Consider the following 19544-nt stretch of genomic DNA (forward strand, 5'->3'; position numbering starts at 1 on the left):
GCTATGAGCAGGCAGAATATTAACACTAAATCCAAACTCCAGTACATACAAATCTCCATTCTGAAATGAAGTCTTTCTCATTTAGCACTATGACGATTAAGTCTAATAGTCACTGTTACTGACAAAAGTAGTTTTCAGATCTGACTAGTGATAAGTGCAAAGGAAAAGATTTCTGTGTGAGAAATGGCAGGAAGATGAAATTAAGATAAAAGGCATAATTCTTAAGAGAAATCAAATCATTCATGGGTAAAGTAGGTCTATTTTTTACATTCATTTACATATAAATGTTTTGTGTTAGTGGTAAATTATAAGTAATTTCATGCCGTTAGTGCACACCAATGTTTTCTCTGCCAAATAATAATGCTATTTCATCTGCTGCAATCTTCTAGCTTTACAGATTCAAATATACAGTGTATAATAAATTCCTGTGCAGCCGTAGCAGATTTAAATAACTAGCATGAAACTAGTACTGAAACCAGTATGCTGTATAAAGCAAAAAAACTGTTTTACTTTATTGTTTAACCAAACTCTATTCTACACAAATGCAGATTCCCTGAAGAATTATTTTGCAAATTCACAGGGACTCATAAAGTTCTTTGCTTATGGAAAACTTCAAAGCATCCAAAAATTATTTGTGAAGTTTATGAAATATTCTTATCTTTCCAGAACAAAATATCTTCCATTTTTAAGGTTTCTGTTTAAAAAATATTTGAATATGTTCAGAATTAAATGAATCTAATTTAATCTTCATGTAAACAAAGTGAACAAGGTATTTTGCAGAAGCAAATAAAAAAAAAGAATCCTCATGCATCAAGGCATTGTGGTGATATGTTAGATAAACTAGATCATTTTCTTAGGGATGAAAGAAGCAATGTTTGGCTGTGCAGTCTTCAGTCTTTGTATTCTCCAAGCAGTGAGGCAAAGCACAGTGTTTTACAGGGAAAATATGATACCAAGTAAACATAAAATTTAGAGTCTGTGGACACTCAGCAAAATATGGTCATACCCAGTTTTATCCCATGCTCTCTCCAAACCAGTCAGATAAATAAAACCAGTTTTATTTATCCATCTCCTGACAAACAGATGATAGAAAAACACTTATGTCAATTTCTCTGCTTTCTGCAGCCCCATGAGGTACAGCAGCAGATACAAGACCTCCAGATTCACTCCAAACCTGAACATTGATATAGTGAACTAATGGCATTATCTAAGTAATGTGTTCTCCATTATGCATTTCTCTTTATGCATCATCCCCGTCTTTCCTTAATTTACCTTCTGTTGGCATTGTTCATTCACATCCAGTTTTTAAAGCAACTGTCAAGGAAACAAGGCTCATCACATTTTATTTGTGGGTGAAGGTCTGCTACATTGTTGTTTGTTTACTGATGAAATATAAAGCAGTCTTAGACCAGCTTCACTGTCACACACATACTGAAAAGGATCATGCTGAAGCTAAAATCTGAATGGTAATTGTTAGAACTGATGAACAACTGTATGTTTTATAACCTGAGAGTAGTCTGAAGAGAAAATACTGTGGTACCTAACCCAGTACACTTTTTCCTGTATCTCTAGAGCTGGACATGCAGTTTCTTCATTTACCATTTTCAACCAGTTTAGAGATGTCAATTATTTTGGGGTATTTTCTGAGTATGAATAAAAATGGAGGTCCACATGAAGGACAAATCTGCCTGTTGATGCTACCAGTGCAATCTCAGCTGCATGTTCCAGTTTAAACAGAAAGGGAAGAACAAGAGACAAGTCTTGCGAGAAATAAAATAACTCTGTGGGCATATATCCATCATTGTGGTTTCTCACTGATTGAAAACCACGCAACAAACTCTTAGCAGCAACAAAATACCATCACAGACCTCACTACTTCTTTCTTTTAAGCACGAAGAACATTTCATTTATCTTGCCCTTTCTGACATATGGATTTTATAAAACACAAAGCTGCACCAAGGCATGATAATCTATTGAACATGCTCCCACTTTCAGAGAGAGGTGGGAGAGACAGGAGAGAGGAAAGAGATAGACCCCATTAATTAGATTCAGCATGTTCAGCTTCAGTGAGGTTATGTGGTATGCACACCCCCACCATTATCAGCAAGCATGACCTGTAACAGCAGTAGCAGCTGGGCAAAAACATTATTCCCCCTTCTCCGAAGCACCACAGGAAAAGAACACCTGTGAATCTCACCCCCTGAATGCTTGCTCTCCTGTCAAGAGCACAGTATGGCAGGCTGGCAGCCAAGAGAGACTCTACTAAAGATGGATAGCACAGGCCACCGCTTGTCCTCTGTTCAGCTAACGAACACTGGAGGATCCATTTGTTGCAAGTGCTTATGACAGGAGGCGAATAGTGTGAGAGACCACAGCCACCCACCCACCTTCTGTCAAAACCCAGTAAAGAACATCCTTTAAATAGCGCTATCAATCATAAGTGGTTCTCAGCAATCATTGTGGCAAACAGTTTGTCTGTTTAGCACTGTTCAGTAGCCTCCATCTAGGTTAAGGAGGTCCCATGCTCTCTCCAAACCAGTCAGACATGCTTCAGGCTCTCCACTTTCCTCCAGGAAGAAAATGTTGCCCCATGAACAACAGACATGTGACATAAGGCAGCTGTTTTGCCACTTGCCATGTCCACAGCTGACAGGGCAGAAAACACAAGTAGAAGTCTACCCTTGAAAAATGCTGGGAAGGGGATAAGGAATAAACCCCATCAGCTATCAACATTGTAGAAGCTTTCCTAAGTGAGATCAACTCTGCACTGGTAAGTCTCCACTGCAGAGTGGGAGAATAGATGAATAGTGGGAGGGGGTTCTGTCCACTCAGTTGTCCTTGATGCCAAAAATCATTTAGGTGGTCACTCTCTAACTCAGAGAGAATGGGGAGGAGAAGCAGAAGTAACAATCCTTTTGTTTTTTAATAATTACTTTCACATCAATCAGGGATTATGCTTGCAAGGCAAAATTAACTTTACTATTTCTACCCCCTCACCTCCAGCATCCAAACAGATGTAAACTCATTTGGATCATACATTTGTAACTCATGCTAAATTCTGTCATGAGACCTCTGTCAAACTCCAGTGAAACAGAAAAAAATAATCAGATCATTAAAAAAGCCATAGCATAGTGGCTACCTGCACTAGCAGTTATCCTAGACTGGAGTCACAGGCTTAATATTCTCCTGAACAATGATTCTAATCTAACATTAGAGTCAAATCAGAAGAATAGGCAAGCCCTAACCAGGACAGATACTTACTGATGCAATAAAAAAAAAGCCTGTAAGTATAAGACCAGTACAGCCAAAAGGATTGCCTCTGAATTAAATTTTCTAAGAGGTTTATCTGATTGGTGAACAATAAATTCAAATTAAGTCCACTAAAATCAATATCACAATCACATTTTGTATCCCCAAGGAGCCATCAGAAGCCAATTGTGAGACTGCAAAAACCTCAGCTTAAATTAGAAGATGTGATCTGAACACATGCTATTGTGTTTCAGTGATCAAGTTTTCTTTAAGACAAACTCAGAAAAACAGAAAACACTATATGTGCAACAAGGACCAGGAAGGAGAGACTTGCTGGATGCATTAAGGATGCAGTGCTAGCCTTTGCTACAAATTCCTTATTTTATATTCAGCTTAGTTCCATACACTTTTGCCTAAGATAAGGGAGCTACAAAGACAATCTTGTTTGTTTGTTTAAAGATAACATCTGTAATTACATACCAAGGAAAAAAGAAATTTCAGCTAATAAACAAGGGGGGTTTTTTCCGTAAAAATACTTTATTATTCAAAGAACCACAGTCTATCTGTCTTGTGTGACTGGGAAAAATGGTCATCATTGTTCACCCTAACTTATGCTTTATCTATCTCAGTTAATTAAAGTATTTATTAAGTTTATTAAAGTTTTCTGTTGCATTGTCTGATGAGAAAAGTACTATGCGAATAACTCTCTTTATGTTCCCTTCTATACCAGTAGCATTTTTTATAAGATTGCAACTTCTTCATTATTTAAAAAACAAATTAATGAGTTAATTTATTGCACTGAACCACATTGCAACATTATTAGAAACACTACTCTAAAGAGAATCTAAGGTGTGTTTAAAGTCAAATGTCTTCCCTTATGAAAAAGCTTTCCCCCTTTTTTTAATTTATTTTTGTATTTTTTATTTTTTTTTTATTCTCTCCTTTCATTACCCCTCACATCTATCTTCCAAAGATGCAATAACAGGGTATTCAGAAAAGCTGCTCCATATGGAGAACCCACAAGCCCTTCTGAAGAGCCTTTTATCCTACCAACTTTGATTGCCTCTACCCAGATTCGGCTTTCTAAAAGCTCCTTCTGAGGCTTGAAAAAGTAGTGTGCATTAAAAATCCACAAAACACCACTTCAGGCAGTCAAGTACTTCTTAACAGGGCTGTTCGCAATCCTTCCTACAGCAGAGAATCCAGACAGTGTGCCCAATTTATCACTAATCTTTACAGGCACATACTAGAAATTCATAAGAACAGAGAAGTCAGCACCACATCTCTCACCAAGCAGATAATCCCAGTTACGCATAACATGACCTGACTAAAAAGACCATTACCAAAATCCCTCTGTATGCTCCATCAAAAATTTATGTATTATTTACACATAAGCTAATTATTTCAGTATTTAATACTTTCTACTGTGAAATACAAGCAGCTATGTTTCATCAAGCTCAAATAATCATCTAAAACATAATTTGCATGAAAGGATCAGTGAAAAATGACATGGTTATTATCAGAACATTTTTTTTGTAAAGGGCAACCTGCACTCAATTACTTCATTCACTGTTTTACATTCCAAATCAAACCTAGACTAGTTTGTTTGTGATTTCAGATAAACTTTTATTCTACAAAGACAGATATGAAAGCCTTACATCTCTAATGCCAATTTATTTAACAAATATCATCGTATCAATAGATTTTGCTCTTTATCTTGCACTGGTTTAAAATGCTAAACTTGTTTGTCCATTACATGTCAGGAGTTTCTTGAACTACTTAGATTGTCTTTAGGACTAGCAATTTGAATAGCAAAGTGTGAATATGCAAACACTGTTCACTCCTCCCCACTTTGCCCCAAGAAGTTTACCAGTGCACAGAGCAAGTCTACTGCTTCCAAGATAAGCTCCTGGTGGCCAATTCGTGTGACTCCAAGATCTTCCAGTTCTTGATGAGTAATTCGTAGCAGCTGGTCGCCACTAATCTTCTCCCTCTCAAAGTTCTTTATATATTGCTGTAGACAATCATCAAGACCTGCAACAAAAGGACAGAAGAAGAGAAGACAAAAGTTAGCAACATTTTGTACTGCCACAGGAACTAAAAACAGGCTGGAACCAAAAATCAAGCCAACAGAGGATACTTGTCCTATCTTTAAGAGAAATATTTTAACATTTCAAAAAATTTTATATTGCCCAGAAATCTTAAGATTTGGAAAGCAATGACAGCTATAGTTTTTTCACCTGTGGACGATACTCCTGAACCTCAAACAAAGCCCTGAATTCTTGTAGTGTACTGTGCTATGAATGTTAATCTGGCAGCCCCTAATAATAAGTATGTTAGCAACGCCTCCATCACATCTGGAAGGGGAGAGGAGAAGAGGCAACAATGGAAGGGAGGAAGACATGTATCCTACCCAGAGTGCAGCATATCAACACATGCTATTGATTATTACAGCACTGTAGAAGACTGAAAACAATGGAAAACTTCTGTGCAAGAGACAAATTTTAACAGAATAATGAAAGTGTGACTATGCTTAATGTCATACATCCAGGATTGGCTAGCTGTCAGTACCACTTAACCTCCCTTCCAACATAGCTCTGCCATGGTAGGTCACATGACAAGGAGAGGCTGCTGGAGATGCCCTCAGCTGGGAACCCAGCTCTTCATAGGATACTTGACTACAGTTCCCCATGTGGTGAAACACAAAAATGGCAGCTCCACATCACAGCCCCTCCCCTACTCCGAAAGCACTGCTAAGCCTTCTGAAGTTCACAGAACACACCAGCCCCTAAAACCAGCTACAAAGAGCTCTAGAGAACATGAAAGGTGGCAGCACTGCAAATGCATAAACTGGACCCCAACTACACTAGCAGATCCAACTCAGTGTACCTCTGTTCAGAACCTGTACGGAGTCACAGTACACAAATGCTTACTGAGTATGAAAAGCCACTTAAATCAAGACCTGGGTGCACTCCTCAGAACAGAGCAATCAGGGAGCAGAAACAAGCCCATTGCGCCAAAAAATATTGTAGAAGGCCAAGCAACACATTTTCTTTGCTCAGGACATGGCTGAGTGCAGGGTTGCACAGAACCATATCCTGCTTTGAGGCCCATGTGTATTCCAGCTATTCAGTTTGATTAACAGTCTAACGACATGTAGCTGACTACATGTTTTTGCCTGGAGCAAAGAGCACTGCAGAATGTGAGATAATCCATCACACATCTCTTCCCCATCAATCTTTGCCTAAGACAGTTAGACCAGTACAGGGAAGTTCTGCAGCTTCCCTGTATCAAAGGGATAAATTAGACTCTGGAGTATTTGGTGGTCCATTTAATGTTTGTGTCTGAATACCTTCTGATGGATCAACAAGACTGTTACTGAGTAACAGGACTTGACAAAACCCTGAATACATTAATTTAGCTGATTCTTGAGAGATATTGCCTTTCTGATGGTCAAATAATCGCTAACATTGAAAAGACATCTGCACATTAGGCTGCAAGGAAGCGAGAACATTCTCACTTGCTTATCAAAACGTCTGAAAAATCTGAAGATAAATGGAGGATAAAAGATTGATTTGACTGCTGAGCCCCAGTTATAAGAGCCCCAGTTTATAGCATAAAGCTTCTCTGAAACTGGTTTTGTTGCATTTTTGGTTCTCATTCATGCCATTTAGGGTGTAGCCACACCTCAAAAGAGACTCACATGAGGAACATGTTGGTGCTGCAGGCAGGGATGTCCTAGTACCAGGCAAGCCTGTTGTTCCTGGCTCAGCCCTGGGACAAGAGTCAACCACACTCTGTCCCTACTACAATACACCAGCACAAGATTCACATGGCTTTAACCTCTAGAATTCACACACCAAAAATAAACCACACACAAATACGCTGTAAAACAAACACTCCAGGCTCAAGAGACAGGAGAAAGATCTCAATTCAGGCAGACTTTCAGAGTCTGTCACCTGACTTTCTGCCTCCAAAACAAAGCCACTTAAAGCATTCACAGCTATGCCTTCCCTTCATTTCCCTTTCTAATCAAATAGTTGCTCAAATCATTCTTCAGAAAGGAAATCCTATAGGCTGAAAGTTGAGCCATCAGGGAAGACCAGCCTCACTGAACACAGAACTTTGATTGGAACTCAGGAAAAAAAGGAAGTTCATGACCTTTGGAAGAAGAGGCAGGAAACTCAGGAGGACTACAGGGATGTCATGAGGCTATGCAGGGAGAAAATCAGAAGGGCCAAAGCCCAACTAGAACTTAATTTGGCTAGCATCATAAAAGAAAAAAAAAAAATGTTTCCATAAATACATTAGCAACCAAAGGAGGGTTAAGGACAATCTTCAGCCTTTATTGGATGTGGGGGGAAACAAGTGGCAAAGGATGAAGAAAAGACTAAGGTATTTAATGTCTTCTTTGCCTCAGTCTTGAATAACAAAACCAGTTGATCTCCAGCCCCCTGAGCTAGAAAACAGGAATGGGGAGCAGAATGAAGGCCCCATAATCCAAGGGGAAATGGTCAGTGACCTGCTACACCACTTAAACACACATAAGGCTGTGGGGCTGGATGGGATCCACTCAAGGGTACTGAGGGAGCTGGTGGAAGTGCTCACCAAGCCACCTTCCATCATTTACCAGCAGTCCTGGCTAACCAGAGAGATCCCAGTTGACTGGAGGTCAGCAGATGTGACCCCGATCTGCCGGAAGGGCCATAGGAGGATCTGGGTAACTACAGGCCTGTCATCCTGAGCTCTGTGCAGGGAAGGTCATGGAGCAGCTCATCTTGAGCGCTATCACATGGCACATACAGGACAACTGGAGGATCAGGCCCAGCCAGCATGGGTTTAGGAAAGGCAGGTCCTGCTTGACCAACTTGATGTCCTGTAACAGCATGACCCACTGAGTAGATGCCCTTGACACCATTTCCCATAACATTCTCCTGGAAAAACTGGCTGTTCATGGCTTGAATGGGTGCATTCTCTGCTGTGTAAAAATACTGGCTGGATGGCTGGGCCCTTGGTGAGATTCGTGATGAATGGAGTTACATTCAGCTGGTGGTCGGTCACAAGTGTTCCCCAGGGCTCAGTGTTGGGGCCAGTCATGTTTAAAATCCTTATTGATGATCTGGATGAGGGGGATCGAGGGCACCCTCAGTCACTTTGCAGATGACTCCAAGCTCGAGTGAGAGTTGATCTGCTGGAGGGAAGGAAAGCTCTAAAGAAGGATACGAACAGGATGGATTGATGGGCTGAGTTCAATTGTATGAGGTTCAACATGAGTCAGTGTGCATGCCCAGGTGGCCAAGAAAGCCAGTGGCATCCTAGCCTGTATCAGAAACAGTGTGGCCAGCAGATTGACCCCTGTACTTGGTGCTGGTGAGGTAACACCTCAAATCCTGTGTTCAGTTATGGCTCCTCTTTCCAAGAAATGCATTGAAGTGCTGGAGTGTGTCCAGAGAAGGGCAACAGAGCTGACGAAGGGTCTAGAGCACAAATCTTATGAGGAACAGCTGAGGGAGCTGGGGCTGTTTAGCCTGGAGAAAAGGAGGCTGGGGTAACATTCTTGCTCCCTACAACTACCTCAAAGGAGGTTGTAGTGAGATGGGAGCTGGTCTCTTCTCCCAAGTAAAAAGTGGCGGTATGAGAGGAAATGGCCTCAAAGTTGTGCCAGAGGAGGTTTAGATTGAATATTAGGAAAAATTTCTTCATGGAAGGGGTTGTAAAGCACTGGAACAACCTGCCCAGGGAAGTAATGAAGTCACCATCCCTGGAGGCATTTTAAAGATGTGCAGATGTAGCACTTAGGGACATGGTGTAGTGGTGGCCTTGGCAGTGCTGGGTTAATGGTTGGACTTGATGATTTTAAAGCTCTTTTCCAACCTAAATGGTCCCATGATATTAACAGAGCACAAAAAATGATGATCCATGACTGCTCATGCACGACTTCTTGCCACATAGTGTGCACACTCAGTGTGATGCACAGGGAAAAGATCTTAATTTATCTCTTTTTTTTAGACAACATTGCTTCAGAATGTCAAAGATCATGAGTCCTGAATATTCCCAAGGCATTTCAATGTAAGTCCTCAATTCATCCAAATGCTGCCATCTCTCTCTTCCATGCTAGGTAATGCTCATCATTACTAGCAAAGAGACAAGCAGAAATCATAATCAGGTATTGACCTCTGCCTAACATTGGAAAGTAAGGCCATTTCCCAAGTCACAGTGCTGTAGGAACTCATTCAGACATTTAAATTTAGGTTGCAAAAGGAAATAATTTTAGTCAAATCTTCTTGAATCCACTTTACTTGTTCACACACACAAGATACCATTATATTGAATTATCTGATGTGAATTATCTGCCTTTTTAATTTATCCATATTTGTACATAATTTCTCCCAAAGCCCTTCTCAGCCCAAGTTTTCCATCTGATACATTAATTGCATGAACTGTTTTACAAGCACAGTCCCATGTATAATGGCACTTATTTTTTGAAAGAAATCAATATTCCTGACAGCACATATTTCACCTTAAAAAATGTACTAAAAATACGCCATAGATGTCCTTTTGCTAAATGACTAAAAATGAGGGTAGTAAGTACTTCTCATATTCCTGAATTTAAGTCCCACACTGATTACACAGACTGCTGAATGAGAATAACATTAAAATAATCAACGTCATCAGGTATCAAAGAAAATGAACTACCAGCTAAGAGACTAGGAAAACACAAATCCAGAATAAGACATGACAGATGCTCTTAACAAACAGTTACTGACAGATAATTCTAAATAAAGGCATTACTCTTCCTTCTCCTGCTATCTATGTATTTTTGTCATTCAGATGTAATCTAGAAGGATGCACGCAGTTCCTACAGAGTAAGAGAAAAGTTTAAGACAACAAAAATATTACTAACAAATGCTTGACTCACCAATTTCATAAAAACTACAACCAGGAAAGAACAAAATAATTTAACCACATGTTGCATGACATTTTCAGAATAACTTGCCACAAATACTTCTCCTTATTCCCTAAACATTCTTTTAAAGTAATTTATTTACGTCATTTTATTTCTAAATTAAAGAGCAGCAATTCTTTTTGTAAACAAAACTGTGCAAGGGTACGAATTCTTATTATTGATGATGACGACAATAGTAATAATAATAATAAAAATAATGCAAAATGGCTGCCAACATTCCTCATCCACACCTTTTGTCCCCAGAGCCTCAGCAGAAAGTTCTGTTTGCCAACAGCTGGCCATACATGGCTGCCTTCAAATCAAAAGGAGAGAGCTGCAGGGAACAGGCATTCCCAGCTGATGACACCATTGAACTAGGACAGGACAAGATGTACCAAAAAACATCAGGTGCCTGGAGTGGAAGCTAAAGGAAAAGAAAAATTTCTTAAGAGCACTGTCTTTTCCAATATTCATGCAACTCCAGCATCCCCCTGACCTCAATGTAGTAAGCAATTTTTCTAGCTAACAAGTTCTGCTCTGCTTCTACCCCCCAGATTCCATCATATGAGAGGATGTCACCCAACCCACGTACCACAGAAATCCCAGCAAATAACTCAGGTTGATGCACTACTCCCTGTTCCTGGCCATGGGTGAGATAAAGGTTGTCAAGCACCCAGCAGTACTGGATGTTTCAAGGACAGTGACCAAAGCCCAAAAGTCAGGTTCATGATTATGTTCCGGATGTGTAAGGCCCCACAGTATATCAAACAGGTTTTGTGATGTCAATACACAAGCAATAGTTTTGTATTCAACAACTCTGTTTCTCATCCAAAATAACTGCAAGATTTTTTGAGTATATATAAAGGCACAGATGTTCTAGTAATGAGAGTTAAAGCATGACAATAGTCCTCTTCCTTTTAAACCTACTCTTTAAAGGCAATCATATAGCATAACTTTTTTTTTCCTTTTTTTTCTTGAAAGATTCCTGGTCTTGAATTCCAGAAACAACACAGACCTCCAGGGATGTTAACTACTCAAGAAGGACTTCCCTGCCCCACATGCTTTCCACCTGAGCTTATCAATCATGGAGTCTGGCAATGCTGTCCAGATCCCATTATACACTCATTACCTGGTGATGAGTGTTTAATTTGAGAGGCCTACAAGAGCATTTAGGATGTTGCATTTGATTTGGGCCTACAAGAGCATTTAAGATGTTAATACATTGCCCATCTTTGTCAGCTGGCATATCCCTGAGGTGTTATGTACACAGATGGACTATTCTGTGCATTAACAGAAAAGGACCAGTTCTTTACATTAAGTCTAAAGCAAGCTCTACCTCACCTGTGGGAATAAACAAATAAAAACCAGCAAACAAGAAAGCTCCTCCAAAAGAAACTGTGCAGAGGAGTCAATGCTTTCAACATTAAAAAAAATGCTTTTTTAGAAAAGTTTTGCTTGCAAGTAGAACATATGGGAGCTGGTTTTTTCCCCCTACTCTGTCATTGAGTTCTACCTTGTATGGGCCTAGTCACAGTTCATCGAATCCATAACAATTTTTAATGGTTCACAGATGCAAAATTGGACAGATTTCTGTGTAATTAATTCCTTTTATTACAACAGCACCATAGAAACTGATCAGGAAATGTTTAATTTCATTTTTTTTATTCACATGAATTTCTGGAACGAGACTGCAAGATCCAGCATGACCCTCCAGGGAAATCTTCCATGTCTGCAATATCCTAACTAATAACACAATGGCACACTTCATGATCACTCTGAGGTATTGTCTTACTTTAATGTGTGTAACAGGTTATCTTTTGAAACACGATAACCAACAAACTGCCCTGTAATTCAGTGTCAGAACAGGTTATGTACATCTATGGTAATTCAAACTCAAATAAGCATCTCCATTAAATATATCCTGAGGTTCTGATTCTACAGTCTGCTCCTTTTCTCCTACCTCAAGAGACTAAAAGGTATTAAATCAGACTTTTTATATGGCTAGATCTGAATTAAAGTCAGCTGCTCAGACACACATGAGAAGACACAGTTCTAAAAAGGCAACGAGGTATAATATTCTTCCCCAAATTGGTGGCAAAAGAATTTTTTTTAAGATTGGAAAACTACAGTGAAAATAAAAGACCTTGTGTCCTTATTAGCCATCTTTTCAGTTTGTGGTTAAGGAAAAGGTGATGAACATTACAGGTTTAACTATCATACCTGAAACTTTGACAAGGGAGTATTTTTTCTGCTCCCCTGGTATATCAGAATTTGGATGCAAACTGACAACTTCCCTTGGCAAATCCTTGTTCTGTAAACCAAGCATTTACTGAAAAGCAATAGCATGAAAGGCACAGAGCATTCAAAAAAAACAAACAAAACCAACCAAACAAAGACAGGTCTGAGGCTTTTTTTTTTCTTTAATTATAAAGCCAACAAATTCCTCTTTCAATATGAACAAAGAGTACCTGAACTCCACCAGCTTTTACACCTTAAGAAATACAAATTCAACCTGTAGCACAGCATTTAACAAGTCATAAAAAAAAAAGTAAACCAGAGTTTAATACAAACTGGGCATTTATGCAGCACTATTCAATGTCCTTTCAGATTTTTACCTAACATTTTTACCTAAACTAGCATGATGGAAGGGACCTCTAAAATCACAGTGGTTTTCCCTCTCTTCACTGTAAAATATGCATTAAATTTAAGCCAACTCTTCTTAAGGACTGACCACCTTTGAAATTGCACATCAGTTACTTACTGATCAGTATGTTTCAAACTTAAATGTTCAGCTGAATTCCCGATGACTTAAAACAATTTGCTATGACATATGCATTTGCACCTAGGCTTTATTAATCCAGGGCTGGTAGGTTACTGGCCTATTCATTTCAATTATACAAAAATACAAGGCGTACTTATGTCAAAGAGCAAGACAACCAAGCAGAAAACTACTCCTTCTCTTCTACCTCAACCAGAGAGCTGCTCTGGGGCATAGACACTGCAGGCAGTCCACAGAGGGCAGTTCTCCCCACTCACATTTTCTCCCTAGAACCAGAGCACGAGAGGCAAGACTAGGAAAGGCCATGTTTCCCTGCAGTCAGTATATGGGAGGCGGGCATATGTCCCTCAGTCTTAATGTCACCACAGAAACTGTGAGCAAGCCAAGCCAGCCGCTTCCCCACCTGAGAAGCAAAGACAATTTTCCTCTGCCCACGTAAGGGATGCTCATGTAAGGCATGCTCACTGCTCCAGGGTCTTCAGCACCTCCTGGGCTTCATATGTGACAAACAGATGTCACAGTTGTCAGTGCCAAAAGATGGCGCAAAGAACGGAATCTTTCAAGTGCTGTAGATGGCAAATGCCTACTGAGGACAGGACAGCCGTGAAAAAGATACACCCCCTCCCAGGGGAGCACTGCAGGTAGGATTTCAATAAACCACCAGAAGCAGCTTTCATTACAGATTGAGAAAACATTACAATATATTTAGAACTGGAAAAAAATCCAACACATTAATTGCAGGCAGATTTACGAATGGGTACAGGATTAATGAAAAAAAGAATTGCCAAATGCCCGGATTACAGTAGTATTTGCAAAAGAGCTGGACAGTCACTCTGTGCACTGTTTATGTGCAGTTTCAGGTGAAAGCCCTCCAACTGCAAAACATATCTGTCCCTCATTCTACAGAATTATTCTGGCTCTTACTCCCTCTCCACCTCTCTCTGACTGTAGCAGAGCAAAAGAAAATTCCAAAAGCATTAAAAACAAACGTTAAAAATTACTGAGAAGATCCAAATAATTATTCCCTCAATTATCACATGCATATTCATAGAATGCAGTATAAGATTATGTTTGATTACACGCATATTAGGGTAGATGTATCTTTTACTAGAAACCTTCAACAGTTCATAGTCAAAACATTAGCTGAGAGGTACTGCTAACGAAAAACTATTTTAGACAAGGAAAGAGAAACACAGCACATTAAAAACCCCACTTTATATCCACTGGGTATATACTACTACATTCAGAAAAGTGTTTAAAGTTTTTAAAATGAAGAACTCAAAAGAGAGATGATGTGAACATGAGAAGCAGCAACATAACTTAAAATCAGCCTCTCCCAAAGGTATTACAAATGTCAGGACTGTGTTTACAAGGCCAGAGGTACCGTGTACAGCCATGAGGTAAAAAAGGAAGGTGCCACACTGGGCTCCTGAAGAGATACAAAAAGTGAGGAATTGAAATAGAAGTATATTTAGACCTTGTATATTGCTCTGTTCTTTTTAAGGTTCTTGCCAGCAGAAGGACCTGAGGTTGGTCAAAGGAAAAACCACAAGTGAATGAGGAGATGGCATTATGCCAGGTGAGAATCTGGTAGTCAAAGAGCATATTTGTGACAGCAATGGATCAAAACAGAAGTTTGAGATTAAATACATACTGTCCCAAGCCACTATGAATTTTACAATTAAAAATTAAATCCTGCTCAAGGAATATAACTCTGAAGAGTCTGCTGTTTCTGTGCCTACAGATACACTCTCTTTTTGTGACTCTGGACTCTTATTAGACCTGGATATATTAATTGCACGACCATGTTGGCAATACATGGCTATTCTGTCCATCAGAAAATTGCAGAAACATCACAACTCTGTGGATCATACATGGCTCATCAAAAGCTCTACTTTACGAAGAATTTCACACTGATGAAATTTTCAAAGGGTTTGATTGAAAAAAAGAAAATTAAATTTTAAAAAGAGGACAGAAAGACCAAAAGTGTACATGTAGACTAACTACAAATATGATTTAAAGATACACAAGACCGAACTGGGTGCGGTGTTCAATAGGGCATATATTCAATAAAATCAGTTAGACTACTTATAATCAGTGCTTATCATGGCAAGTTAGACTTGTTAATTACAAGACTAATATCCAGAGTATTCTGTTTAGTTGCTGATAAATGTAATTACTCATATTTCTCTGGGTGCTTTTTGCTTCTGTTATGCCCATCTGTACACCAAAGCCAAATCTTTACGTGAGCACATACAAGTTTTGCAAAGTATTTAAAATCTTAAAACATGGATAACACTGCAACAACCAGTGTCAAGCTCTATTTCTATGAATTTCAAGGATTTGCATCCCTGATTATCAATATTGTTCTCAATGTAAGAGGTTATAATTATTGTTATATTTAGGACTCTTATTATTGGATTACAACAAACACATTGTTCAACTACAGCTGTGGTCTTTGCACATGAGAAATGCTGAAGTGCGCTGAAAAGTTAGTGTAGCTGATAATGGCAGCGGAAATCTCTTTAATAGTGGAAGGGAAAGGAGCCAAACAACCCACAGCATCGTTAAGTATCAGGAATCCCTCAAATGAAGCAAATCAAAGGAACGCATTCATTTACTCCTGATAAACACAACACTCAACTGCAGAGGCCTACAACAGCCCCAATGGCGACAGGATGAGAAACTGTCCATTCACGTTCATAATTCAATGTATAAAATGACAGATGTTAAGCCCCAGGTTAGAAGTTCAGCCAATATGGGAGGCATCTTGAGATAAACAGGAAATATTTGAGCCAAAACCAGAAGTTCTTCAATAAGTTGTCCAAGCATTATAAAGATTATAAGACTATAAACACCGAATGAGATACTCCCCCAAAATGTCAAGAGGAAAAGCCATCACTGTCTCGATTTTTTCCTATAAATCTATGCCCTTATGATTTTTGCAGCAGCTTTGAGGATAGGAACATACTATCAAAGCTTTACAGAAAGCAAGAGGCAAAAGCGGCATTGTCACTTTACATGTAATAATACATTATTATCATACATAAGAATCTAGCCAGTCTAGTCTTATTCAGAGCCCTGTAATACTGTACAAAGCAACATACAAGGAGACATGGCCCTGACCCAAGAAGCTCTATAAACTTCTCTTTCTCCATGAAATTCAAGATGGCTAGCTAATAAAGGCAAATCCCTCAACAGCTACTTTTATTTCTACTCTTTTTCCCCATGCAGTTTTCATACTCTTACAATCATTCTTCCCGTTCTTCACATGTACTCCATTTTGCAGAGTACCTCAGGAAAGGGAAGTCTTCTTGGGTTCATTCGATGTTTAACTTTTTCCTCAAAGTACCATATTTCTGCTCCAATTATCACAAGTAAACTAGAACACATTGCAACTATCTTAGCATACAGGCATTTTTTAAACAGCATTATAATATTAGGGATCTAAATAGCATTAACTAACGTTTATTTGATTGGTGTTTTAACAGATTTTTTTTGTTTGTTTGTTTAAAATTTAAAATGTTACCATTTTTCTCCTCTAAAATGTTTCCTTGTACAACAGCTGTCTGCTGTAAGGATTTGAAGTTTCCTAAAAATCTGCAACCACACATCAGACTATACAGAGTAACTTTATTACTAATTGGATCCCCCTACAATACAAAGTAACATATGAATCAGCTCAACAAAAAGTTTTTCTCAGCAGCGTCCTTCCGACTTCAGAGTTTCTAGAGGTTTATCTTTGTACTAGCACAAAACAACTTTACAAGATTAAAACACAGCTTCTCACCAAACATGGTGCCTGTAAACAAAGAGGCTACACCGCTGGTTCACATAGGAAAAACAACTGTCCATCTAACAACAGCATGTGGTTTTATTACTCCTTCAACACATCTTTCATGCAAGCACTGAGCACTAATGACATTAAAATAGGCTGAAGTGAGTACCACCAGGTTCAAGCACACTACCAATGTAGCAGTGCCAGAGCTGGAAAGGGCTGGCAAGGCTACAGTCCACCCAAAGCAAACCAGCCCTCCATCTGTCCCAGCTCTGGGCTACAGCTACACATCTCCAACTGCAACTGTGCTAATGTGCAGGACCTGCCCCCTAAACAATTTTCCACCACATAGCAATGACAAACTATCAAATTCCCAAATATGACTGTAAGCATTGAAATGCAACCACCATATTTCCTAAGGATGGGGGGCTTTGTCTAAATAGGTGTGGTATTGGCTTGTTAAACAATTTAGAAGGGGCTAAGGCTGAAAGAATCCCTCAGGACTTAATTTATGAAAGTCTTAATTTTCCATAGCTTTTCACTGTCTCCCATGATTATTTGCAGCTGTGCTTCACACCATAAGAATATAGAAAGTGCAAAGCCATCAAATGTGCAAGCATTCAGCAGGCAGGACAGGAGGGAAGTTTTCTTCCAACTCTGAGTGAACTCCCTCCCATTCATTATTCCTTCTCGCAACGCCCATGCAATTCCCAGGCTTGAAGCTCTCTTTAGCAGGAGTTTGCACAATTCAGCACAGTGTGAGACTTAGGATGGTTTTAGAGTTGTGGGCAGAAAAAGCTGTGCATCCCCCTCCACATGACAAAGAAACATCTGTAACTTAAAACCACTGGTCAAATACTTTGATATGTGTAGGAGTGTCTTGAAGAAGAAAGGGAAACCTATACTTCTAATATTCATCATTTCCAGCACTTCACATACAATACTGCAGTAACTATTCCAAACCTCTGCAAAATACAAATGAATCGTATATTAAAGGGAAAAAGCAAGTACAATGTCAGACAGTCAGAAGTTTATGTAAGCCAAGTACACCCCTGACATTAACCAAGTAAGTAAATAAGTACTGGTTGTTCTTTCAAATGCCTTCCCATGTTTGCATTTTTACAGCGTGCTCTGGAGCAGCCACATTAAACACGCAGTTGTTGTTACACGAAGGGTCCTCCTCCTCTTCCTCCCTCACATGGGCTAATATATGCTATTACACAAAATAGTCAAATAACCCCTCCAACAGTCTTTATTATAGTTCTTCACCACGAAAACCAGCTTTGCTGCCAAGAATTTATTATGCCAGAAGGCATCCTTTTGGCACAAGCTGGAACACTGTGTCCCTGAAAAAATAACGCAACAGTTGTTAAAGCTTTCCTTTACCTCCGCACTTTACAATGTCTCCCATGCGCTGGAGAAATCTGTTAATGGTTCAGATAAAGCTTCAAGATTTATTTGGCGATGTCCTCACCCAGGGTCTGTGGATTTGATGCAGCCCAGAAGCATTGTTAAAAGCAGGGCAATTCATTTTGCAACAGGAAAAATTCTGCAGTTTTGTTACGTTTAGATTGAACCTCTCTCCAGAGCAACGAGGAACAAGATGCTAGGCTTGGTTGGGAGTACTTATATAACTTCATCCATGCTTCCAATTACTCTTCCTTCCCTTACATTTGATTTTCCTTTTAATACCAGTAAAATCATCCAGTGTTCACTGGCTCTATCTGCCTCCTCTCAGGAAGGATTTCAGAATTAAGAGAGAACCCTAATGACATCAACCATAATTGGACAGAATATGTTCAAATTACTTTACAAACAGTCCTACAAGTACAGCTTTATTACATTCCAATATGCACAGATCCAGACTATGTTAAGAAGTCAAAACATTTTCGTTTTAAGCTTCTTGGCTAACACAATCTGCTTCAAACTATAGCCAAAGTAGAAAGCTTTACATAAGAGTATACGCAAGGATAACTTTACATGCCTGCTCTTCCCCTCTTTTCCTCTCACTCATTCAAAGAGAGGAACACACTTTGTAATGTAAAATCTACAATATGAACTGCAAGTCTGTAAAGTAGGAGTGCAAACCATACAACCGAATCACGGCAAAATACATTTTTTCGGAGTTTATTTTCTTTGACAATATACTTTTCAAAATAATGTTGTCAGTTTTGCCTAAGTTGTAAATACGTAAAAATTAAAAAACAAAATCTGTTGAAGTGACAATCTAAGTTACACTTTAGTTAGTTTCCCATTTTGCATAATCACTCTCTCATACAATTTATCATTATGAGCAAAAAGCAGTAACTAGGAATAAGACCCTTCAAAGACTGCATTAATCTACAGCGACATGTTAGTCTCTCAAGTCTTGTCAATGTTATATCTCCAGGAAAGAGAAATGAACGTTCACATGGAAAGTAAAGCGTGCACATGACACACAAAAATAATAACAACTTGTTTTTAACTATTAACTGCATGGCACTAAATTAATGGTATGAAACCTGTCCCTTATGTTCTTTCCCAAAGACAAGATTAGCTACTTCAATGAATATTAATATTACACACTAGATACATTTGTGCATAATGATGCCATTTAATGTTATTAACGTTTTATAGTGCACACATACACACACATTTGCTTCACCAATTTGAACACCTAATGCTGGGAAACCCAAAGAATAACCTGAAATTCCCACGCTTTCCACTCTTGCAGGCAACTCTGACAACCATCTACAGGGAGGTGGAAGGTGCACACCACACTCAGCCTCCCAAGCAATTTATGTATAAGGAGG

At 39.1% G+C, this 19544-nt stretch overlaps 1 protein-coding gene across 6 annotated transcripts in view; it reads right to left on the reverse strand.

The window, feature by feature from the left end:
* The window catches only part of CNKSR2 (connector enhancer of kinase suppressor of Ras 2), a 207560-nt gene that overhangs the window by 164671 nt on the left and 23345 nt on the right, over positions 1–19544 (reverse strand). For all 6 annotated transcript variants that reach the window (XM_032680902.1, XM_032680900.1, XM_032680899.1 and 3 more), the window contains exon 2: positions 5120–5283. In XM_032680902.1, the coding sequence (XP_032536793.1) occupies positions 5120–5283 (164 nt within the window). The remainder of the gene's footprint in view (positions 1–5119; positions 5284–19544) is intronic.

Source organism: Chiroxiphia lanceolata, chromosome 2 (genome assembly GCF_009829145.1).
Source record: "Chiroxiphia lanceolata isolate bChiLan1 chromosome 2, bChiLan1.pri, whole genome shotgun sequence".
In the NCBI taxonomy this organism is placed as follows: Eukaryota; Metazoa; Chordata; class Aves; order Passeriformes; family Pipridae; genus Chiroxiphia; species Chiroxiphia lanceolata.